The following is a 22035-nucleotide window of genomic DNA, read 5'->3' on the forward strand; positions in this document are numbered from 1 at the left end:
CGCTGGTCATCCAGCTCAGGGGATCCCGCCAGTGGCGGTTTTAGGTGCGGGTTAGCAGTGCGTTCGCCCAGGGCGCTTTGGCCTGAGGCTGCAGTTACCCCACCAGCGCCATCAGCACCCGTCTGCTGCCTGCACCGCAATACCCCCCACCACTTCCTGCTGCCGGCCAGCTGGCCCCTGTCCTGTCAACTTCACTCTGCCCGCACCTCACCGCTTCCTCCTGCCGACTACCCCCCTCTCCTGGACGCTTCCTGCTGGCCACCTCCTGCCACTACTTACTCCCCTTCAGCTTCACGCTTGGCGGATGTATGAGGAGAGCATAGAGCCACGGGACCACAGGCGCCAAATGGTGAGTGACGGCTAGCTGGTGCAATTTGTATAATGGGCTACCTGGCGCAATGTGTATAAGGGGTTACCTGGTGCAATGTGTATAAGGGGCTACCTGGCACAGTGTATAAAAGGGGCTACCTGGCGCAGTTTGTATAACAGACTCTACCTGGTACAGTGTGTAAAAGAGGCTACCCGGCGCAGTTTGTATAACAGACTCTACCTGGTACAGTGTGTAAAAGAGGCTACCCGGCGCAGTTTGTATAACAGACTCTACCTGGTACAGTGTGTAAAAGAGGCTACCTGGTGCAGTTTGTATAACAGACTCTACCTGGTACAGTGTGTAAAAGAGGCTACCCGGCGCAGTTTGTATAACGGGCTCTACCTGGCACAGATTGTATAACGGCTCTACCTTACGCAGTGTGTATATCTGGCTCTACCTGGCGCAACATGTATAAAAGGGACTCTACCTGGTGAAACGTGTATAAAAGTGGCTCTACCTGGCATAACGTGAATAAAAGGGGCTCCATGAAGATGGCCCAGGAAGATCGTGACAGCTCTCTGGCTGCTGCTTATTGCTAAGGGAAGCCGGGATAAATAGCAGCTGCACAGACAGAGGCATGCACCTCCAACCAACCGTAAGTTATACCACCTGTCAGCCGGCATATAACACCAGCAAGGCACCACAACACCGCAAGCCCACACTCAGACGTCTAGCTATTATCTCAAGGACAGTGCTATACAAGTGTTCCCCTAGTGAACTTCTACTTAGCGCTGGTGCTCCCCATGCCCATATCTGTCTTCATACACTTCCCTTACACATCCACCCTGAATACTGGCAAATATTTCATGTTGTATGTGTTGTACACATTACATTCTACACACTTCTATTAGACACTGGCCAGCACCTATATCACCATCCTTAATATGTTTTTAGATTGTTTTGATACTCACTTCTGGGCCAATACATTGATTGAACTGTATCGATTTATTACTAATAAAATATACCAGCGTATATATATATATATATATATATATATATATATACACATACACTGTATGTATATATATATATATATATATATATATATATAGCTATAGATATATATAGATATATATGGGATGTAGTTATGTGACCACCAGTCACAATACCTCCCCCTGCATCCCGAAGCCTGACAATCCCGACAGTTGGCATGTCGACTAAAAGGGACTATTCCCACTCGTGGGTATCCACGACACCCATAGAGTGGAAATTGAACCTGTGGTGAGCGTAGCCGGGATCCCGGCCGCCGGTAACACATACCCAACCCTATTATGTAGAGATAGATAGACAGACAGACAGACAGACAGACAGACAGACAGATAGATAGATAGATAGATAGATATAGAAGAAAGAATGGAAATATAATACCACCAGAAACAGTATAACCTGCATCACATGCTGTAGTAACGGTTGTCAATGCTTCGGTCCCCTTCCGGACCAATTTTAAGACCACCAACAATTACAGCAGCTGCTCTCAAGCCAAAAAGAACCTGCAGTTAGTTACTTGTTGGCTTGAGACTGGCTGCTGTAATTATTGGCAGACTCAAGGGACAATGGGGGTCATTCCGAGTTGATCGCTCGCTGCAGATTTTTGCAGCGCAGCGATCAGGTAAAAAAATGGCAAAACTGCGCATGCGCACGCGCGTCGTACGGGTACAAAGAGCATCGTTGCTGTGCAATGGATCTAGTGAAGAATTCATTCGCACAGCCAATCGCAAGGAGATTGACAGGAAGAGGGCGTTTATGGGTGGCAACTGACCGTTTTCTGGGAGTGGTAGGGAAAACGCAGGCGTGTCCGTGTTTTTGCAGGGTGGATGTTTGATGTCAATTCCGGCACCAAAAAGACTGAAGTGATCGCAAGCGCTGAGTAAGTCCAGAGCTACTCAGAAACTGCTCAAAATGTTTTTGCAGAGCTCGGCTGCAAAGGCGTTCGCACACTTGCAAAGCGAAAATACACTCCCCCATGGGCGGCAACTATGCGTTTGCACGGCTGCTAAAAGTAACTAGCGAGCGATCAATGTGTGGCGGACCCTGGTGACACAACCCCTAGTCACAATCCTGCTGTTGCTGGTCACTCCCACTGTGACGGTATACAATAGGCCCTTCATAAATTTCAGCTCCAGGCCCATTTGGTCCTTAATCTGGCACTGCCAGCAGCAACAACAGCAACGGCAGGTGTACCACTCAAGGATCCTCCGGAGGAATCCCGGTTAGGAGAGGACTCCTCAGTCTTGACAGTGACATGGCCTGCAGGACTACTGATGTTCCTGACTGAGGAGGAAGTTGACGTTGAGGGAGTTGGTGGTGTGGCTTGCAGAAGCTTAGGTACAGGAGGAAGAATGGATTTAGGTGTCAGTGGACTGCTTACGCTCTTACCCAAAGTTTCACAACTTGACACTGACTTATGATGAATGCGCTGCAGGTGACGTATAAGGTGGGATGTTCCTAGGTGGTTAACATCCTTACCCCTACTTATTACAGATTGACAGAGACAACAGATGGCCGGATTTGTGGAGAAATAATTCCACACCGAAGAGGTGGCTTTTTTGGTAGTTTGCCCAGGCATCACAATGGGCTTATTCATCCCATGGACAACAGGTGTCTCCCCCGGTGCCTGACTTAAACAAACCACATCACCATCAGAATCCTCATCGTCAACTTCCTCCTCAGCGCCAGCAACACCCATATTCTCATCCTGGTGTACTTCAGCAGTGACATCTTCAATTTCAATATCAGGAACTGGACTGTGGGTGCTCCTTCCAGCACTTGCAGGGGGCATGCAAATGGTGGAAGGAGCCACCTCTTCCCGTCCAGTGTTGGGAAGGTGAGGCATCGCAACCGCCGACACACTTGGACTCTCCTTGGGGATTTGTGATACCTTCTCAGAATGCACAGTTCTTTTCTGTGCTCTTTCCAGCTTAACTCTTTTAATTTTTCTAGCAGGAGGATGAGGGCTTCCATCGTCATGTGAAGCTGAGCCACTAGCCATGTGTCGTAAATGTCATATTGGCAAGTGTACATTTCTCCTCAGACCATTTAAATTTCTTCTTTTGGTTCTTTTTACTGAACTTTGGCTTTTTGGATTTTACATGCCCTCTACTATCACATTGGGCATCGGCCTTGGCAGACGACGTTGATGGCATTTCATCGTCTATGTCATGGCTAGTGGCAGCAGCTTCAGCACTAGGAGGAAGTGGTTCTTGATCTTTCCCTATTTTATCCTTCAAATTTTTGTTCTACATTATTTTTCTGGAGTTATATAACAAAATATGCGGCACAGGAATGACTGATGGCTGATGGCCTGGACACTACCACTGGTCTGATGCAGCACAACACAACAACACTGTAAGGGACTTGTGGTTGTTGTTATTATTATAATACTGTAGCAGTGGACATATAGCAGCAGCGTATACCACTGTGACTGCCTCGTCACTGGAATGACTGATGGACAGGACACTACCACTGGTCTGATGCAGCACAACACAACAACACTGTAAGGGACTTATGCAGCTACACTGGATATATGGCAGCAAAGGACACCACCACTGTGACTGGTTACTGGACTGATGCACAAGAGACTTCCCCTGGTCTAATGCAGGACAACACAGCAAAAATGCACCACTGAAAGGGACTTATACAGCTACACTGAATATATGGCAGCAGAGGACACCAACACTGTGACTGGCTGGACTGATGCAGCACAATACACTGACTACACTGGACCGGACAGCACAACAAAGCACAAGACTCGCCACCCCACTTTCCCACCCTTACACAGACACTGAACACTGAGGACATGTCCTCTCTATACACTCTCAGAGACTGGAGTGAAAATGGCAGCAACGCGCAGCACCTTATATGGAATCCAAATCCCGCGAGAATCTGACAGCGGGATGATGACGTTTTGCCTCATTCGGGTTTCTGAGTCAGGCCGGAAAACCCGAGCCTGACTCGGATCCGGGCTCGGAAGGCAAAGTCAGAGAACCGAACCCGCTCATCTCTATTACAAATACAAATATGATCAAAATACAACTTCTTTACATTTCATTTGTTCCCTTTGATAAATATTAGCTTAAACATGATGAATACAGTGGCAACAAAACAGGGAATTTAATACACAAAGGTATTTTAAATAGAGATGAGCGGGTTCATATGTAACGCCAGAATTAACGCCAGTTCGGTTTTATAGGGATGTTTCTAATTGGCTATCCAAAACACGTGACATCCGTGAGCCAATAAGATGCCGTTTTGAGAACCGAGTAAATCCGAGTAAAACCGAACCTGCTTATCTCTAATTTTAAAGGATTAGTTAAAGGAGTACACCGGTCAAAATAATTTTTGTCCTTCCAACCACCTACAGTATTCATGACTCCCCCATAATGATAATTATTTTTATTTATACATCTCTACAAATTACATAGCTACCTTGTGCACTTTTTAGCCACCTGCCCCTCCATGGAAAGATTTGAGAGGTCTACAATCCAATGTTTCCTTTCTTCTCATCTATCTCTTTAGTACACTGTATTGTGTTACATCTCTCTCTTTAGTACACTGTATTGTGTTATTTTTTGTGGCACATTATATTACAGACTTGCCTAGTTCTGCTTTCTCTCCTCTGGGAAAAGCCTGGAGGAGAGATAGAGCTAACTCTTAGTAGAGGCGTGCCTGGATGCTTTGTGTCATTTGGCCTTGCAGCGCAATGGCGAGAATCGTGAGTTCATCGAGAGGGGGCATTGACAAAATGTTTTCCTCATAGAAACATGTTACATTGGCCCTGCTTCTCCCAGTGGACCCGCAATTCCAGGAATTGTCCTCTCCTTACTGCCCACTTAGCTAAGAAGTGGGCAGGATGCAGGAGGACAAATACTCTTCCTGTGGTCCGGCATACCTCCCAGCAAATTTATAATTCTCCAGAACGTACCGGGAGAGTAGGCAGAGTATGTTATAGTGGTATCAAGCATGGGCACCAAGAGGAAGTGTGACTGTCCAGGTGCTCAGGCCTGTCAAAGAGATGCTACCATGCCCCCAGGATGTTGTGGCCGCGCCCCTTAAGACAGTGTTCCCTATTGTGGCTACAATGCACTGCAGTGGTATGTAACATCCAAATTACCCTCATATCTAGGTGTAGTGGAGTTGGTATTGAGCGTTGGTATATGTGATTATATGTGGGCAGATTGGGTGGGACATGCTATGGATGGAGGTGGGGGGGGGATTGATGAGAAGGGTAATTAATGACATGAAAATAGTGCTAGACAAACACCTAGGTTCTGCTAGTCACGTTCCTCATTGCAGAGTGACCCACTCCAGATTCCCTAGGTCAGGGTTGAACTAGCCCACAAGGGCCTCATGTCCTCCTCTGGGGATCAGGTTCCAGACTGTGCACTTGAAATACACATTACACATATGTTACCTTATACTGCACAGGACTATTTTCTACCGAGCATTGCTGTTATTAATCTGATACATTATCATGATGCTCTGGCAGTATTTACTATTTAGCAAGGGGCCCAGACCATGCACTCTCTAATGGTTAGCCAAGCCTCTGTGGTAGCTGGCTACACCCCCTCCAGAGACTGACCACACCCCTAAACATGGCCCCCTACCACTACTTTTCTCCGATGGGCCCTACATGTCCCAGTCCAACACTCCCTAGGTGCTATTTGGCCTGATTCAGATGAGGACGGAGAGGCTTACATGGAAGCAGCAGCGATAGCACTAATATGGTAATGCAGCAGGAGGTGTCACGCCTCCTGCATGCATTACTGATCCTAGCTGCATCCTAGAATACAGCATCGGATCAACCGCAGGTCAGGAAATCTCTGTCCCCTGATGGCGATTCTGGCCCCATCCCTCCCCAACAACAGCGGCAACATGCCTCCATTTTGAGAAACAGTGGCTGTCGACGCCCCCAAACTGCATCAGACTGTCGATCACGGACAGTCGGCTGCCGATCTGCGTCGGCCATCGCAGACCCATACTGCACATGCTCAGTACGGGTCCGTCTACAATTACATCGGGACCTGACTCAGTCTCATTGTGTTTGAATTGGATTTTCTGTCAGTTCGTGTAGATTTACTAACCAGCGATTGTAAGCTCGGTTTATTTATGTTGCTGCTATACAGTCATCGGTCATAGGGGGTAATTCAGAGTTGATCGCAGCAGCAAATTTGTTAGCAGTTGGGCAAAACCATGTGCACTGCAGGTGGGGCAGATATAACATTTGCAGAGAGTTAGATTTGAGTGGGTTATATTGTTTCTGTGCAGGGTAAATACTGGCTGCTTTATTTTTACACTGCAATTAAGATTTCAGTTTGAACACACCCCACCCAAATCTAACTCTCTCTGCACATGTTATATCTGCCTCCCCCTGCAGTGCACATGGTTTTGCCCAACTGCTAACAAATTTGCTGCTGCGATCAACTCTGAATTAGGCCCATAGTCAACGATCATGGACGACTTTGAAAACCAACAGATAGTAATTCTAGCTTTTAGAAAACGGGAAAGGGTATGGAGGAGGGGGGGTGTTGCGGTTTTGTGGGCACAATTACTCTTCTTTCATTGCAGGAACCTTATTCTTTTTCTGGTCTGCCAATCTCTGAACGGTGAAAGTTTAAATGATAAATAAGAAAAATAATAAGAAAAAAAATCCATGTTTACCTGTGTCAATATCTATTGAGCTCCTTCAATAAACAAAGACAGACTGTTGATATATATTGCATACTGCAGTGTAATTGTGACATTACAGAAGGCTGAGATTATATTACTGATGGCCGTAATCGTGTTATTATTCTGAGCACCTGACACTGCTTTTTCCACTTCTCACTTCAGGTCCTCTGCGTGCCCCGTCTGCTCTCTGATACCAGTGATGTCACTCGAGGCATGAGTCATGTTCCAGAAATGGGTATACCAGTGAGCGCTGGCCTAGCACCAGCAGTGAGTGGGAATAAATTAAAATATGAAGCTCTGAACGGGAGATGGGTATTGGTTCCTATGGCAGCAGTGCATAATGATGCCATTGTAACGCTCTGTTTTTAAGACAGCTTATTACTGGATAGAGCGGCTTACGGAAAAAGAAAAAAGAAAAAAATCTGCCTGCAAAATTAGAGGATGTAGTTTCAATGAGACCGTAGCTTCTGAGAGACACTTGATACACCGCAGAGTGCTCCATTGTTAAAACATTTTCACACCGTGGTCCGTGGTGGTACATAGTCAGTGTTCTCCTCACCTGTGCCACATGGTATGGTGGAAAAGTGAAGAGACTGTATAGGCTGGAAGCCTGGAGCTGCATATTATCTAAACCTACTGAGCTAAGGACTCTCATGTAAATGGGATGTAGTCAAAAGGGTGACAGTTTCAATATCTACACCACAATCTCGTTCAATGTCGACAGGTGAAATGTCAGAATGTCGACATTAGGATTATGCTGCCAGTGGGAGGGGTAGGGTTAGGCACTAGGAGGAGGGTTAGGGGAGATAGTGGGGAAATACTCAGCTGAACGCCGGAGGATTGGAGATCTGACTTCTAATACCCCTTTCAGACCGCCAGCTTGTAACATGTTATTATTGCACATGAGCACGCAGTAACCCTGGTTGCTGTGCAGTTTGAAAGGACCCAGGGAGAATATATGGGCAAAGCGACCCGGTATTTCAACCCTGGCAATGACAAGGGTTGAATACGGCTTCAATCCGGGTTGCTGTGGGGTGCGACCCATTTCCCGTTCACACTGTATGGACGGGCAGCGCTTGGAGATCATTTGTTCTGATCTCCAACCTCCGCCCCCGCATGCGTCACTGCTGACGTCACCAACCTGGCCTCAGACGGGAAGCACTATTTCAATATGGGGTTACTGTGGTACAGCATTTTGTCTCATCCAAAATCACCTCTCCATGACACCGCTATGGAAAAATAAAGGCGTTTCCACCTAGAGTTGACCCCAAACTCTCTACCTATTGGACCAGATATAAAATGATGTTTCTTCATGAGCTCTTCTCTCTACATGTATTCCCTGAGTTCTCTGACCTCAAAGATTGCCCTCTGGCGGCCCGGCTCCTCCACTCTGCCGCTGCTGCTGGAACAGCCGCTCGTCTCCCAGGCTGCTGTGAGGGAAGGAGCCAGACACCCAGGACCCACTCCTCTATGTCTGTATTTGTCCCTCTATTCCTCTATGTCTGTGTGTGCTCCTGTATGTCAGTGTGTGCTCCTCTCTATGGGCGGGATGTATCAACATATATCGCCGCCACTCGCAGCGATGTTGATCGCATATGTACTGGGCTCTCCACCTGCTCACCTGTTGGGAAGAAGGCAGCAGGCTGTCCTGGGCACCTCCTCCTCCTCCCTGCAGCTGGAAGGACCTCCGGATGTGTTGCTAAGGGGAGGAGGAGTTTACCTTCCGGGTCCAGGCTTCCTGGAGGAAGGTATGCCGGGGGGGAGGGGCAGGGGTGGAGAGGGGGGGGGGGGGCGTCTGTGGCGGCGAGTTACACGGCCGTCATTAAGAAGCTCATAGGCTTCTATAGGCAAAAACGTGGCGGCCAGGGGATAGTACATACGAAAATGCAATAAAACCCCCGAAAACAGGGGTTTTATCACATTTTCCCTTTAGTACATCCCGCACTATGTTTGTGTGCACCCCTCTTTGTCTGTGTATACCCCTCTATGTCTATGTACATTTATGTCTGTATGTCCCATCTATATGTTCAGGTTTGTGCTTCTCCAGCCCCTCATATACTTTGTATTTTGCCCCCGCAGTATGTGTTTTGCTGTGCTGCACACACACTACTCTCCCCATATGCATGTTTATTAATGCGTTCCTCACCCTCTCCACTTCTACCATTCATTGCGTGTGTGCGTGTGTGTTTTATATATATATATATATATATATATATGTAGCACAATAGAAGAATTGGTGCCCACAGTATAAATGCTTAATATTATGAACAGACCCTTTAATGGGTTTCACTCATAAAACATAGTAGTGACATGTTCCATCTAAAAACTTTTTATTATCATAAAGACATACAATCAATATTCGTACAGAGAAGGTGTGATAAATCACTTCACGCTTTTTCCAGATCAAATGACCATAGTAACAATTTTGCAGATGATATTCAATGATAACCGCTTTTTCTTTGTTACTGATTCAATAAAAGCTTCATAAGGAAACACTCCGACGCGTTTCGTCTTTTCTCCAAGACTTCATCAGGGGTGAATCTATGATTGTATAAGAACTAATTAATAAAAATATACATAATTGTATATAATACTAGACACCAGGGACATCACACATACAATATATTGTTATCAAAAACATAATTATAAATATAATTATAAAAAAAATTTGTGCAGTTGATGTCAAAGAGCAAACAGAAAAAATTAGGAGAAAAACATGAGGGGACAAAATCAATCCATCAAGGATAGTTCAGACAGTATTTAGAAACATACCTCGACTAAATGGTAAGTATGAATAATGTACGAAACCACAATCTCAATAGCTCGTTCTTGAATGCTTGATGACAAGACCCTATATATATATATATATATATATATATATATATAAATCACAGGGGCTCTGCACTCACTATATTAACTAACAATAATAAACAGTGAAGTTTTAGTTCATGTATCGAGCAATGCATTTAAGCCCCCAACATGGGACCCCACTACTATACTGCAGTTCCTACTCTATTGCTTAAAATAATTATCATGAAAATAGCTATCACATTAGTGTTAAACTTTAGGTATGCTATCTAGTCTTAAGCTCACAGCAACTTTGCTTAAATAGGTGAGACAGTTACCAACACACCTGTTGTAAAGCACCTAGGAGAACAGCTGACACTAGCTATAATTAAGTTAGAACAGGTTACATGAGAAAATTTGATTGCAAAAAGATTAATTAAATATTAATCTAATAAACAAAAAGCACTATTCCACGGCACTCACCTATTCCTAGATTTGGGGTGCAACACGGTTTGTGACAACATGTATAAATATATATTTCCTAGGATCCGTCTTAAGAGCTTTGGTTCCCAGCAATGATTGGGGTGTAAGGTTGTCTTTTCCTTCAAGGCCATGCCCCTTGCAGCAAGGCCATGCCCTTTGCAGTGAGGCCACACCCATCTAAGTGAGGCCACCCCCACCCCCACCCCCCCTTTTGCACTTAATTTTTAAATGTCCATGGGGTAGGGGGGGCCCTGTATAGCCTATGTTCTAACCCACCTCTAAACCATTCTTGTGCCAATTGTTAAATCAATTGATTCAAAGGTTTAGCCATGCTTGAGCAACAAACATTCAATGTTCAATTGTTTAAATATTAGTAAGAGAAATATTTAAATATTACGCTTTTCATGGTAGGTTGATTATACTTTTTGGCATCTATTACATGCTGCTAAATCGTGCATGACTGGAGAGAGGCCAGACCACATAATTTTATCCTCTGTGGCTACTTACAACTTCTGTTATGATTATATGAAATCCTGTGAGTTCAACATTCCACTGTTATCACTTTTACTGCGGCATTTAGATGGGTTATGTTCACTCAAATGAATGATCATAAAATGTGCGCTAATAGAAATAATAATAAATACCACCCCTCAAAAAAAGTAAAAAACACAATATAAAAAACATTCGCACCTGGAACTTCAAAACAGAATTTAGGCAACTGGTTATCTTTTTCGCTTAACTTCACAAAGGATTATGGTCTATTTACTAAGCCTTGGATGGAGGTAAAGAACCAGTCAGCTCCTACCTATCATTTTTCAAACCCAGCCTGTGACACGGCAGTTAAGAGCTGATTGGCTAGTACTTTATCTCCATTCACTTAACCTCCATCCAAGGCTTAGTAAATAGACCCCTATAAATGATATAACGGTGCAAGCAGAGCTGGTGCAACCCGCTCAGCAAGGTTATGCAGTGCAGGGAGGCGCCGGGCTGAGGAGGCGCTTTTCCCAACCTGCTAAGCTGCTGTTGTTGCCGGCTGCCGCTGCGCCTGTCACACTGTATGACAGGCAGCAGCGCCGGCAGCGGGAAGCACGGCTCTCAGTGTCAGGTCCTCCCGGCTCCATCCTCTCTCCTCCAGATTGTACTTTTCCTGCTCTCCCCTGCTCCAGGATGCACTGCGGCCAAGCAGCAGAGCAAGGGGAGAATATTGTGCTTTCCCGATCTCCCCCTGGTCCAGACTGTGCTCCGGCCAATCAGCAGAGCAAGGAGTATTCTATTTTGTTGGCCCTTGCCTTTGCCATTGAGCCCTATATATACCAATGCAACACTGACTGTAAGGGCAGCTTTGGACCTACACATTTTCATAAATATAATGACACCTCTGCCAACAACAAACTATAAAGGCTGAGCAGAAGAACTATACGGAGAAAAGGCCCTCCTAGGAATATACGGGTAGCGCACCTCAGAGCAGTGTAGAAATTAGATATTTCTGGAGCATATTTGTATTTAGAGAAAGGGTTGAAAGGGTCAGTTTTTAGATGTGTTCCTGAATTTGTGGAAGGGCGCACAGTTTTTATGACTCAGCTAAAGAACTTGTGTTGAGGACCTGAGTTTTGCCCCTAGTCAGACATGAAGGTCCTATGCTATATTTTCAATGGAATACAATTTCATGAACCCCAGGGCCCCAACTGTGCCGCCTTGGGTGTGACAGTCCCACTTTTTGGGGACTGTCCCACCTGTTGCTCACAGTGACCCGCAGGTGGGGTTGGTTGGGGGTGCACTCTACCCGCTGCTCAACATCTTCACAGTGCGGGGGTGGGTAGGGAAGCCTGGAAGCAGCCCAGCAGCTCCGACAGTGCTGGACACGCCTCCAGAGTGATAGAGACGGGGGCATTCCACAAGAATCCAGGAGTATTAACTCCCATATCCTGAGACAGAGGTATGCACTTTGTGCTTCCTGTTACATTTGCTCCCACCCCCGAGTCATACAAAGTTCCCAACACACAAAATTCTCATATATAATAAAGGCCGTCCTGATCTCCCTTCTTTCTGAAGATGAATTCAAATTTTAAATAAATGTCAGCAGTGCAGAAGATGAGAGGGTCACAGACGCACTGTGCAAAACCAAAAAGCTTTGGCGTCAGTTTCCCTTGTGCACAGTATGACGACTAATGCCAAACAGATGAGGACATTTAAAAAAAAATAATGTAATAATATTTTAAGATTCTGTAACCTTCCGATTTATTGGTGTCAGAGAATTTATAAAGGGGCCAAGGTCATCCTAAGTTTATTACGCGGTGCAGCGACTGCATTTTGCTAGCCTCCCCAGATGGGGTTCACCAATGGGAGCAGGAGTCTGGCTGTCTGAAAACTGCCTGCAGTTGTTCTTTGCGCTGGCTGTGATCTTGGGACAGGCCTTGGCTGCGCCTCTGAGTTCTGTTTTTGATAAGTGAGCTTCAGAGTTAAACATCTGCTGGGAACTGAGCACGGAGAAATGGGGTGAGGTCATGCTGCTTTCCACCAAATTTCCTCATTCTGTTTGTGGCTGTTCAAGTGCATGTGACCCCCTGGCATTTGGGAACCGACCAGATCCCTGAGGAACGGCCGAGCCACTCTGTATTTATCTCTCTCCACACAAAGCATTCATGTCGCTGGAACAGGAAACAGAGTTGACATTTTCCGTCAGAACACAGTCAGTATGAAAGCGCAGCTGCGGATGAGGCTTGAATACTGGCAAAACATCCATTTGTTTATGTGCCTCGCTCCTGGCGATCAGATGGAGGTCCAAGAGATGAGGACGATGATATAATGACCTGTCTGTGAAGTCTTTTTGCTTATGTAATTGAGACACCACAGGAAGAAAAAAGTCTGAAAGGGTTACAAAATCCATTTTGCTCCTTTGCCAGATGAATAGAAAACCATTGCTAGCTGGGGGTGTCGCAGCGTTGAACGCAACTCGGGTGTGCATGGAATTAAATGCATCTATTCAACTGTACGTTGCAGGTATCTCTGCGGCTGACCGCCAGTATCCATAGGACATGATAATTATCAGTATACACTTGCACCAGCCCTATCCTTGGAGCAGGGACTGGGGACATGAAGCAGCCCAGCTCAAAGGAGGGCGTGGCTACGGCAGAAGGGGGGGAATGACACAAGTCAGTGGGGCCTGCGGCGTGCGCACAAAAAAGGGGGTGCGGCCATGGCTGAAGGGGGCGTTTCATGTGTCAGGAGGGCCTGCGGTGCACGACAAGGGGGCCATGGACATGGCTGAAGGGGGCGTGTCACATGTCAGGGGGGCCTGGCTTCGCGGCACCCCCCCCTCTATCTGTATGCCGGATACTGATGGGTGGATAGGCAGGCAAACAGCGAGTCGGGAAGCTGTGCTGATCCTCCAACCCTGTGTGGCTGGACCAGCCCAATATGCCATTGGCCCTTATACCTTGGTGTTAAATATTTACCTGCGAGCAATGACCTGTTACCACACAGATACACACCTTCAGCCATAAGGGGATGGTTGGTTCTAAATCGGAGTGGGAGAAGGGACCTTCTGACGTCACTAGAAGAGGAGACACGTCACCAGGGGAAGGAGCTACGGCCGAACAGGGTACCTGAAAAGTACGCTCGCCGCGCTTCGGGCTGATTACTAAAGGTAATAGTTGGAGGCGTGGATAGTAGAGGAATTATCTCGCTGGCCTAGCTCCTCCCCCTTGTGTTGTGGCTCCTCCCCCTGACATAAAAGGTCCCTTAGGCCACTTGGATCTAGCATCAACCGGCAATAATAAGATGCTCTAATAGTGTTGTTTAACCCACAGGTATTTTTTTATATAAATGGGTGTGGTATGATATGTCAACATTCAGGTTGTCAAAGCTATTGTAAAATATTGACATCGTCTGAATGACAACTCTCTAAACCTGTCGACATTTTGAATGTCGGCATCCTGACCTCATCCCGTATAAATGCTACGCTGTACTTAAGGAAAATAAATAATGCAACAAATGAGTAAATATATGTCAGTGACCTTAAACAAAATGCACATAATGCTAAATGCTATGTACATATGTAACATATTCACACTTTAGTGCAGGCCTGGCCAACCTGTGGCTCTCCAGCTGTTGTAAAACTACAAGTCCCATCATGCTTTGCCACAGTTTTGCTATTAGGGAGGGCTAAAACTGTGGCAGGGCATGCTGGGATGTGTAGTTTCACAACATCTGGAGAGCCACAGGTTGGCCAGGCCTGCTTTAGTGTATTGGGATTTAGGGTGATCAGTAACGGAACATATCAACATTAGGAAAGTGCTGGGTTTTTCTGCTCTACCCTGAGAACACATAAAAGAAGTTCGAGGCAGAAACTGCAGCCAAATGAAACATCTTAAAACACTGCAGATTGCTCATTTATTTAACAAAGGTCTCATTAGTGGTGAACTTTCACGGACAATTTCCAGCACATCTTGAAACTGAGCTAATTCCAAAAGATCTCGCTCTCCAGACAGGATCATAAGTGCTTCAAGCCGGTCTTGTGCCAATGCAAGCAGCAGCCGTGTCTTTCTGACTTTCAGTTTGCCGAATGATCTTCCACATGCCACTTGCGGGAATGAGTCAGTAGACACTCACATGCCACAGGCACATTCTCATCAGCAGCTGAATAAAGATTGCACTTCTAGAGTAATCTCTCACAGCAGAGGAATCAATGTTTACATGGGTTGCACTTTCTTTTGGTACCTTCGATTTCAGCAGATTCAGCACAGTTGGCGTAGTGGTTAGCTTTACTGACTCATAGCTCTGGTGTCTTGGGTTGGATTCCGGTAAACGCCCTGTTTTTGTTGAGTTTGCATGTTCTCCCCATGTTTGCATGGGTTTCCTCTGGTTATTCCAGGTTTCTCCTGAAATCCAAAAACACATTTATAGGTTAATTGGATTCTGACCTTTGTGTATGTGTGTCTGTGTATACATGTGGTGGGGAATTCAGGGCCTAATCCAGACCTGGACGCAGCTGTGTGGTAGCAGGCAGCGGCCGCATCCAGGAGGTCTGCCCACGCGCACCGTCCATTGTGCACTTGCGCAACCTTACACAATGCCAGGAAGGATGCGGTTGCAGTGTTAGTGACAGCGGCGGCCGTCGGGGAAGGGGGCATCCTTGCGGTGTTGGGGGGCGGGGCGTTCTGAATGGGGGAGGGCCGGGACAATTTTTGGGGCGGCTGCGTTACATCACACGCAGCCGCTCCAATAAAAAAAATGACTGCCTGACAGCACGGCCAGGCTGCGCTGCCGGTGGTCAACCTTAGTTCCGATGGCTTCACAATCTAATTGCGAACCCATCATGTGAGGAGACGAACGCAGATCTGGGGCTGCGTATACAGCGATCTGCGCTCATCTCTGAATAACCCCCATAGATTGTAAGCTCCACAGGCACAGGAGCCGATGTAAACAACTAAATATGTTCTGTAAACTGCTGTGGAATGTGTTTTCCAGCAGAACATTGCCTAGACCAGATGTTCTCAAACTCGGTCCTCGGGGCACACACAGTGCATGTTTTGCAGGTCTCCTCACAGAATCGCAAGTGAAATAATTAGCTCCACCTGTGGACCTTTTAAAATGTGTCAGTGAGTAATTAATACACCTGTGCACCTGCTGGGTTACCTGCAAATCATGCACTGTGTGTGCCCCAGAGGACCGAGTTTGAGAACCTCTGGCCTAGACCATCACACTGCCTCCACCAGTGCATCCTGGTGCTATCTCTTCCCCAGGTAAACAAAGCACATCATTTCATCAGACCAGCTATCTCTTTCCATTGCCCAGTTCTGATGCTCAAGTGCCCTCGGCAGTGGACATAGCTCAGCGTGGGCACTCTTACCAGCCTCCAGCTATGCAGCCCCCATACACAGCAAGCTATGATGCACTCTGTGTTCTTTCTATCACAACTAGCATTAACTTTTCAGCAATTGTGGGAAACACCCCACAAGACCTGCCGTTTTGGAGATGCTCTGACTTAGGGGGTAATTCAGACTGGATACCGGCAGCGATCGCAGTCTGAAGCCCTTTGTGGAGTGCGCACGCGCACCTCCCTGGCGCATGCGCATCTCAGGGCTGCGAGCGCCTCTGCCTGATTGATAGGCAGAGGTGGTCACGGGGCAGTAGGGGGCGTGCCAACAGCATTAGAACAATGCAGGCGCGTCCGTACCATTGCAGGCAGCGGCGACTGTGTGACGTCACGCGCAGCCGCTGCGACCCTGGACGCGGCAAGTAGCCGCATGCCAGCACAGCTAGGCTGCGCAGGCAGGGAGTTACTCAGCCGCTGCAAAAGCATTGCCGCCGCGCAACGCTTTTGCACCCTTGCGGGGGGGGGTTGGTCCTGACATGCGGGACGGACTAGCCCTGTGCTGGGCGTCCCCCCGCATGTCAGAGAAACTGATCGTAGATGTGTTAACTTTAGCACATCTACGATCAGATCTGAATGACCCCCTTAGTTGACTAGAAATTGAAATTTGGCCCTTGTCAAAGGTTGCTCAGATCGTTAGGCTGGGTAGGCACTACAAAGCGACCGACTTGCCGTCACGCCCACCAAGCAGCAGATTAGGTGAGCCATGCACAATTACCAATCAGCTGCTTGATATGTCAGCTCAGACATCACAACTAAGCAGGCATTTGAATTTGCCAGTGTACGGACAGGCAGCGGGTCACCTGTACACACATAGGTCGGAGGGTCACCCGTACATATATGGGTTGGTGGGTCATCCATACACACAGTATCACCTGTGCTGCAGGGCTGACCTGATATATAACTACATTCACAGACATACAGTACCAGGTACACACACCCGCTGATGAACTACAGAGAACTACCACGCTCTCTATGTACCCCATCTGTGTCACCCCTGTCTGTCTGGTTCCGGTATGAATGGTCGACCATGTTATGGTCGACAGTCATTAGGTCGACAGCTATTGGTCGACATTGACATGGTCGACATGGACACATGGTCGACACATGAAAATGGTCGACACATGAAAGGTCGACATATAAAAAGGTGAGTTTTTTTAACTTTTTTTGGTGTCGTTTTTTGCGTAAAGTGACTGGGAACCCCAATTAGTGCACCGCGTCCCCTCGCATGGCTCGCTTCGCTAGCCATGCTTCGGGCATGGTGCCTTCGCTCCGCTACCGCTTCGCTCGGCACACTTTACCGTTCCAATCGTAGTCCATGTGGATCGTAAAGTATGGAAAAGTTCCCCAAAAGAAAAAAAAGTTAAAAAAAACTCATGTCGACCTTTTCATGTGTCGACTTTTCATGTGTCGACCATGTCAATGTCGACCATGTGAACGGATACCGTCTGTCTACCCCTCCCCTTAGAATGTAAGCTCTCACGAGTAGGGCCCTCTTCCCTCATGTGCTTATACTTTTCTTACTTTAATAATCATCAACTGCCCAGATCCCGCAGTTTTTTGGCCACCTGGAACTTATCTCTATGTTGTTTACTGGTGTAGTTATGCTTAGTTACCCTGTACTTGTCCTATATTGTCTTCAACTGTAAGTCACTGTTTTCCTGTTTTGATTATGTGCATATCTACTCTGTAATTGGGCACTGCGGAACCCTTGTGGCGCCATATAAATAAAGGATAATAATAATAATAATAAAAGATATCATCCATGGCTAGAACGAATGATATATCTTTCTTGTGTACACACTTGTGGCCATGTTTCCTGCTTCCAACACAACTTCCAAGTAGTGAGTGTTCACTTGCTGCCTAATTCATCCCACCCCTTGACAGGTGCCACAGTAATAAGATAATTAATGTTATTCTATTCCCCTGTCAGTGGTTTTAATGCTATGGCTGATGGGTGTATGTTTCCTTTAATGCTAGTTAAAGTGAGGCAGCAGACTCTGGCCTAATATTGCGTCATTTTAGCATGTGTTAGTAATTTGCTACTTTTCCCACACACACTGCAAGTACCGCATCACAGCCACCCACCAGTTTGTTTATTCACTATTTGGATTACTATCAACTAGAATCTTAATTGTTTCGATTCAAACACTAAAAGGACTTATCTTGGAAACATCCTTATATCTTAAATTACTATTAAAATAATTATAAATACTGACTTGGCCAGTCACAATAAAGGCAGACTTTAAGATTTCAATGTTATACTACATGTCATCTCTTTTTTTCAGAATCAATATAATTGCATTCAAACCAAACATATAAGACACTGAGGGTCATTCCGAGTTGATCACTCGCTAGCTGTTTTTAGCAGCCGTGCAAACGCTAAGCCGCCGCCCTCTGGGAGTGTATCTTAGCTTAGCAGAAGTGCGAACAGAAAGGATGGCACAGTGGCTACAAAATAATTTTGTGCAGTTTCAGGGTAGCTTCAGACCTACTCAGCGCTTGCGATCACTTCAGACGGTTCAGTTCCTGTTTTGACGTCACAAACACGCCCTGCATTCGCCCAGCCACGCCTGCGTTTTTCCTGGCATGCCTGCGTTTTTCCTGGCATGCCTGCGTTTTTCCGAACACTCCCTGAAAACGGTCAGTTGACACCCAGAAACGCCCACTTCCTGTCAATTACTCTGCGGCCAGCAGTGCGACTGAAAAGTTTCGCTAGACCTTGTGTTAAACTACATTGGCTGTTGTGAAAGTACATCGCGCGTGCGCATTGCGCTGAATACGCATGCGCAGAAGTGCCTTTTTTTGCTTCATCGCTGCGCAGCGAACATTTTCAGCTAGCGACCAACTCGGAATGACCCCCACTAGGGGGCTGATTTAGTAGAACTTCTAGACAGAATAAGTGCAGTTGTTACCCGTAGCAACCAGTTAGATTCGAAGCTATCATTATCTAGAATGTACTAGATAAATGAGCAACAAATGCACTTTTCCTCTTCAGAAGTTTAAGTAAATCTAACTGTGACCGGATGACTTTGCGCTGCCATGCGATCACAGATTGTTTGATCCCACTGGACCTGGGAATATTAAGGTGCATACACACTGGGCGATATTGTCATCAATATCGCTCATTTTTACCCTCCTGAGCTATCGCCCAGTGTGTATTCTGTGAGCGATGCCCGATGCGCGCTCCCACCCGCTGTCAGCTGTACATGCAGCTCATTCTGACAATATCGTCAGGAGCTGCATGTTCAGGCCGACTGCGGCATGATGTCACTGTGCGATATCGCATGCTATATCGCATGCACATTGTCAGCTGCCCAGGAGGGGAAGGGAAACACTAGGCGATATCACTCTTGGAGCTCATCACCTACCCACCTTTAGGAATTCCCTCTTACCATCAGTAGCCACCTGTTACTGACCACACCCACAAGCTCCTCCGAACTTGGAACCGCTTAATTCCCCCCAGGTTATCACACCTAGAACCACTTTGCCCAGGCTCCTACTTCTGGCTATATGTGGGCACACTGCTGCAATACCTCCTGATTGAGGACGTCTGATTCCCTGTGGTCCCTCACCATGGACCAGTCCCTGCAGTCTAGCTGGCAGAGGGCATTAGCTTGGAGACAATGGGCTCAATCCAGAACAGCTGAAGAACGCAACAGCATTTGCCGCTCTTTTGGTGGACACAGGATGCAGATGCAGTTGCCTTAAAGGCAAAATGTTTATTGCTCAAAAAGTCTTTAAAAAGACTAAAGCTGCCCATACGCCTAAAGATTTATTGTTCTATCTGGCTGGTTGGAACGAAAATCTGGTAATGGATGGGAGCATGCCGGCATGTGTAGAGTGGGGGAAAACTCCCTATAAAACTTACTTCCGATACCTGCTAGGCGGACCTTATCACTCTCTCTGGACAAACATTGGAGCTTCAGCGATTGGCAGAATGGATCCCCAGCCAGTAGACTTCTGCTCACCAAATGAAAGTTCTTTGGAACAACCTTAAAACACTTATCTGGTTGTGTTGGTCAGCTCTTTCTACACTTTCTCCAATCACTTTCAGGCATGACGCTTTAGAGCAGAGGTTCTCAAACTTGGTCCTCGTGGGCCCACAAAGTGCATGTTTTGCAGGTCTCCTCACAGAATCGCAAGTGAAATAATTAGCTCCACCTGTGGACCTTTTAAAATGTGTCAGTGAGTAATTAATACACCTGTGCACCTGCTGGGTTACCTGCAAAACATGCACTGTGTGGGCCCACGAGGACCGAGTTTGAGAACCTCTGCTTTAGAGAATGGCATTCCATTTACCTATGAGGGGGGTTGGGGGACCCAGCAGCCCACAGAAAGCCCCAGATCCCCATAGACCACCAGGGAGAAAGGGTGAGTGCATTTCACTTTTAAAGTACATATGAAACTTTTCTTTTTGTATATGATGCACGTGTCTAATCCTCTGCACTAGACTTAGGCAGTGCCTTATAACACATTATATTTTAATACACTTTATTTAACACATGTGCACATTAACTCTTTCAGTGGTATCGGGAGCTACTCTTGTGGTCCCCAGACTGGGGGGACCCCAGTGCTCTGCAGCATACCCAGTGCAGCTCCTTCTTCTGCAATCTATGCAGTGCCGGCACTTTCCACAGGTGCAGTACACAGGAGGTTGACCTGGCACATTGTTACCTCAACCCTGCAGCCACTGTACTCAGTCTGGTCTGCAAAGTGCTTCTTACTGTCCCCTCTTAACACTGGGAGTATGGGGAGCTGCACTGCCTGTCCCCCAGCATGCGCCGGCCAAACATTTGAAATTGGCATGTAGCTCATTTTAAAGATGACACCGCAGCACAAGGGTTACCCCCTTCAGTGTTGCAACCGCCATCTTGGCTACATGTGGGGAGTTGGCAATGGTACTGGGACCCAGCCAAACTACCATTAAAAGGCTTCACAGTATATTTTAAAGGCATTATTCTGTGCCACGCATCCATTTTATTTCTCATTTACGATATCAGACCTCTCAACGTTTCCATTACCAGAAATTTGGGACAAATTAAGCCCTATCCATAATCTTCTAACACTATATGCTCATAAACTCCCATATCTGCCTAAGACTCCACCCCTTTTGAGGTCAACCAATCAGTTTCTTGGCACCAAAATCGGGGCAGTTTAGAGGTATGCTTTGACTTGTGTAATTGTGAACTGAGGCAGAAATAATGTATACCTGTCATATCACTTGTGTATGTCTGAAGGCGGCTGATATACACTGATGATGAAGATGACAATGCCAGCACTGACTGACCACTTCTGGTTGTGTGATTGTGCATTCCCCTTTGAAGCTGGTAGGTGCTTTCTGCATTGATCGTGTTCATATCATAAGGTTTTAACTGTGTATTTTACTATGACTTTTTTGCGACTTTCATCCATACATGAGAAGGATGATTTTTACTGCACTTATTATAAGGGGGGTTTACATTGAAATCAAAACTAATAGCAACTGCATTTTCCAGTATCAAAATAAATCTAACAAACTATTCTTGTTCATATTACCTGGTTGTGTATAATAGTATTTGAGGGTAAGCACATATGAGTATAAGTTTAGGTATATGTGAACCGTGCTGCCCCCAGATATGGGGCAAAGACAGGCCCTAGACCTATACCATCTCCAAGCTGGGCCGGATTAAAGGACGCTGAAAATGCTCAATGGCCTGATCAAGGAAGGAGCTGTGACCAGTGTTGTGTGGGTGTGGCCAGAGCCATGTGGGTGTGTACACCTCCTGCACTGCCATCGTCACTGTTTCCCTAAATACATAAAATAGAAAAACTGCCTAATTTTGTGAGAAAGCTAGAAAAACTTTTTTAATAC

At 46.4% G+C, this 22035-nt stretch overlaps 1 protein-coding gene across 2 annotated transcripts in view; it reads right to left on the reverse strand.

Moving 5' to 3' along the window:
* Positions 1-9349: 9349 nt before the first annotated feature.
* C4H2orf73 (chromosome 4 C2orf73 homolog) overlaps positions 9350-22035 on the reverse strand; it is a 44880-nt gene continuing 32194 nt past the window's right edge. Inside the window, exons 6-7 of one of the 2 annotated variants that reach the window (XM_063918647.1) lie at positions 15026-15186; positions 9350-9577 (exon numbers count right to left, since the gene is read on the reverse strand). In XM_063918647.1, coding sequence (XP_063774717.1) covers positions 15070-15186 — 117 coding nt within the window. In that variant the 3' untranslated portion in view covers positions 9350-9577; positions 15026-15069. Of the gene's footprint in view, positions 9578-14670; positions 15187-22035 lie in introns of those variants that run through there. The other variant, XM_063918646.1, reaches the window with a different exon arrangement.

The sequence above is a fragment of the Pseudophryne corroboree genome, chromosome 4, assembly GCF_028390025.1.
Source record: "Pseudophryne corroboree isolate aPseCor3 chromosome 4, aPseCor3.hap2, whole genome shotgun sequence".
Lineage (NCBI taxonomy): Eukaryota > Metazoa > Chordata > Amphibia > Anura > Myobatrachidae > Pseudophryne > Pseudophryne corroboree.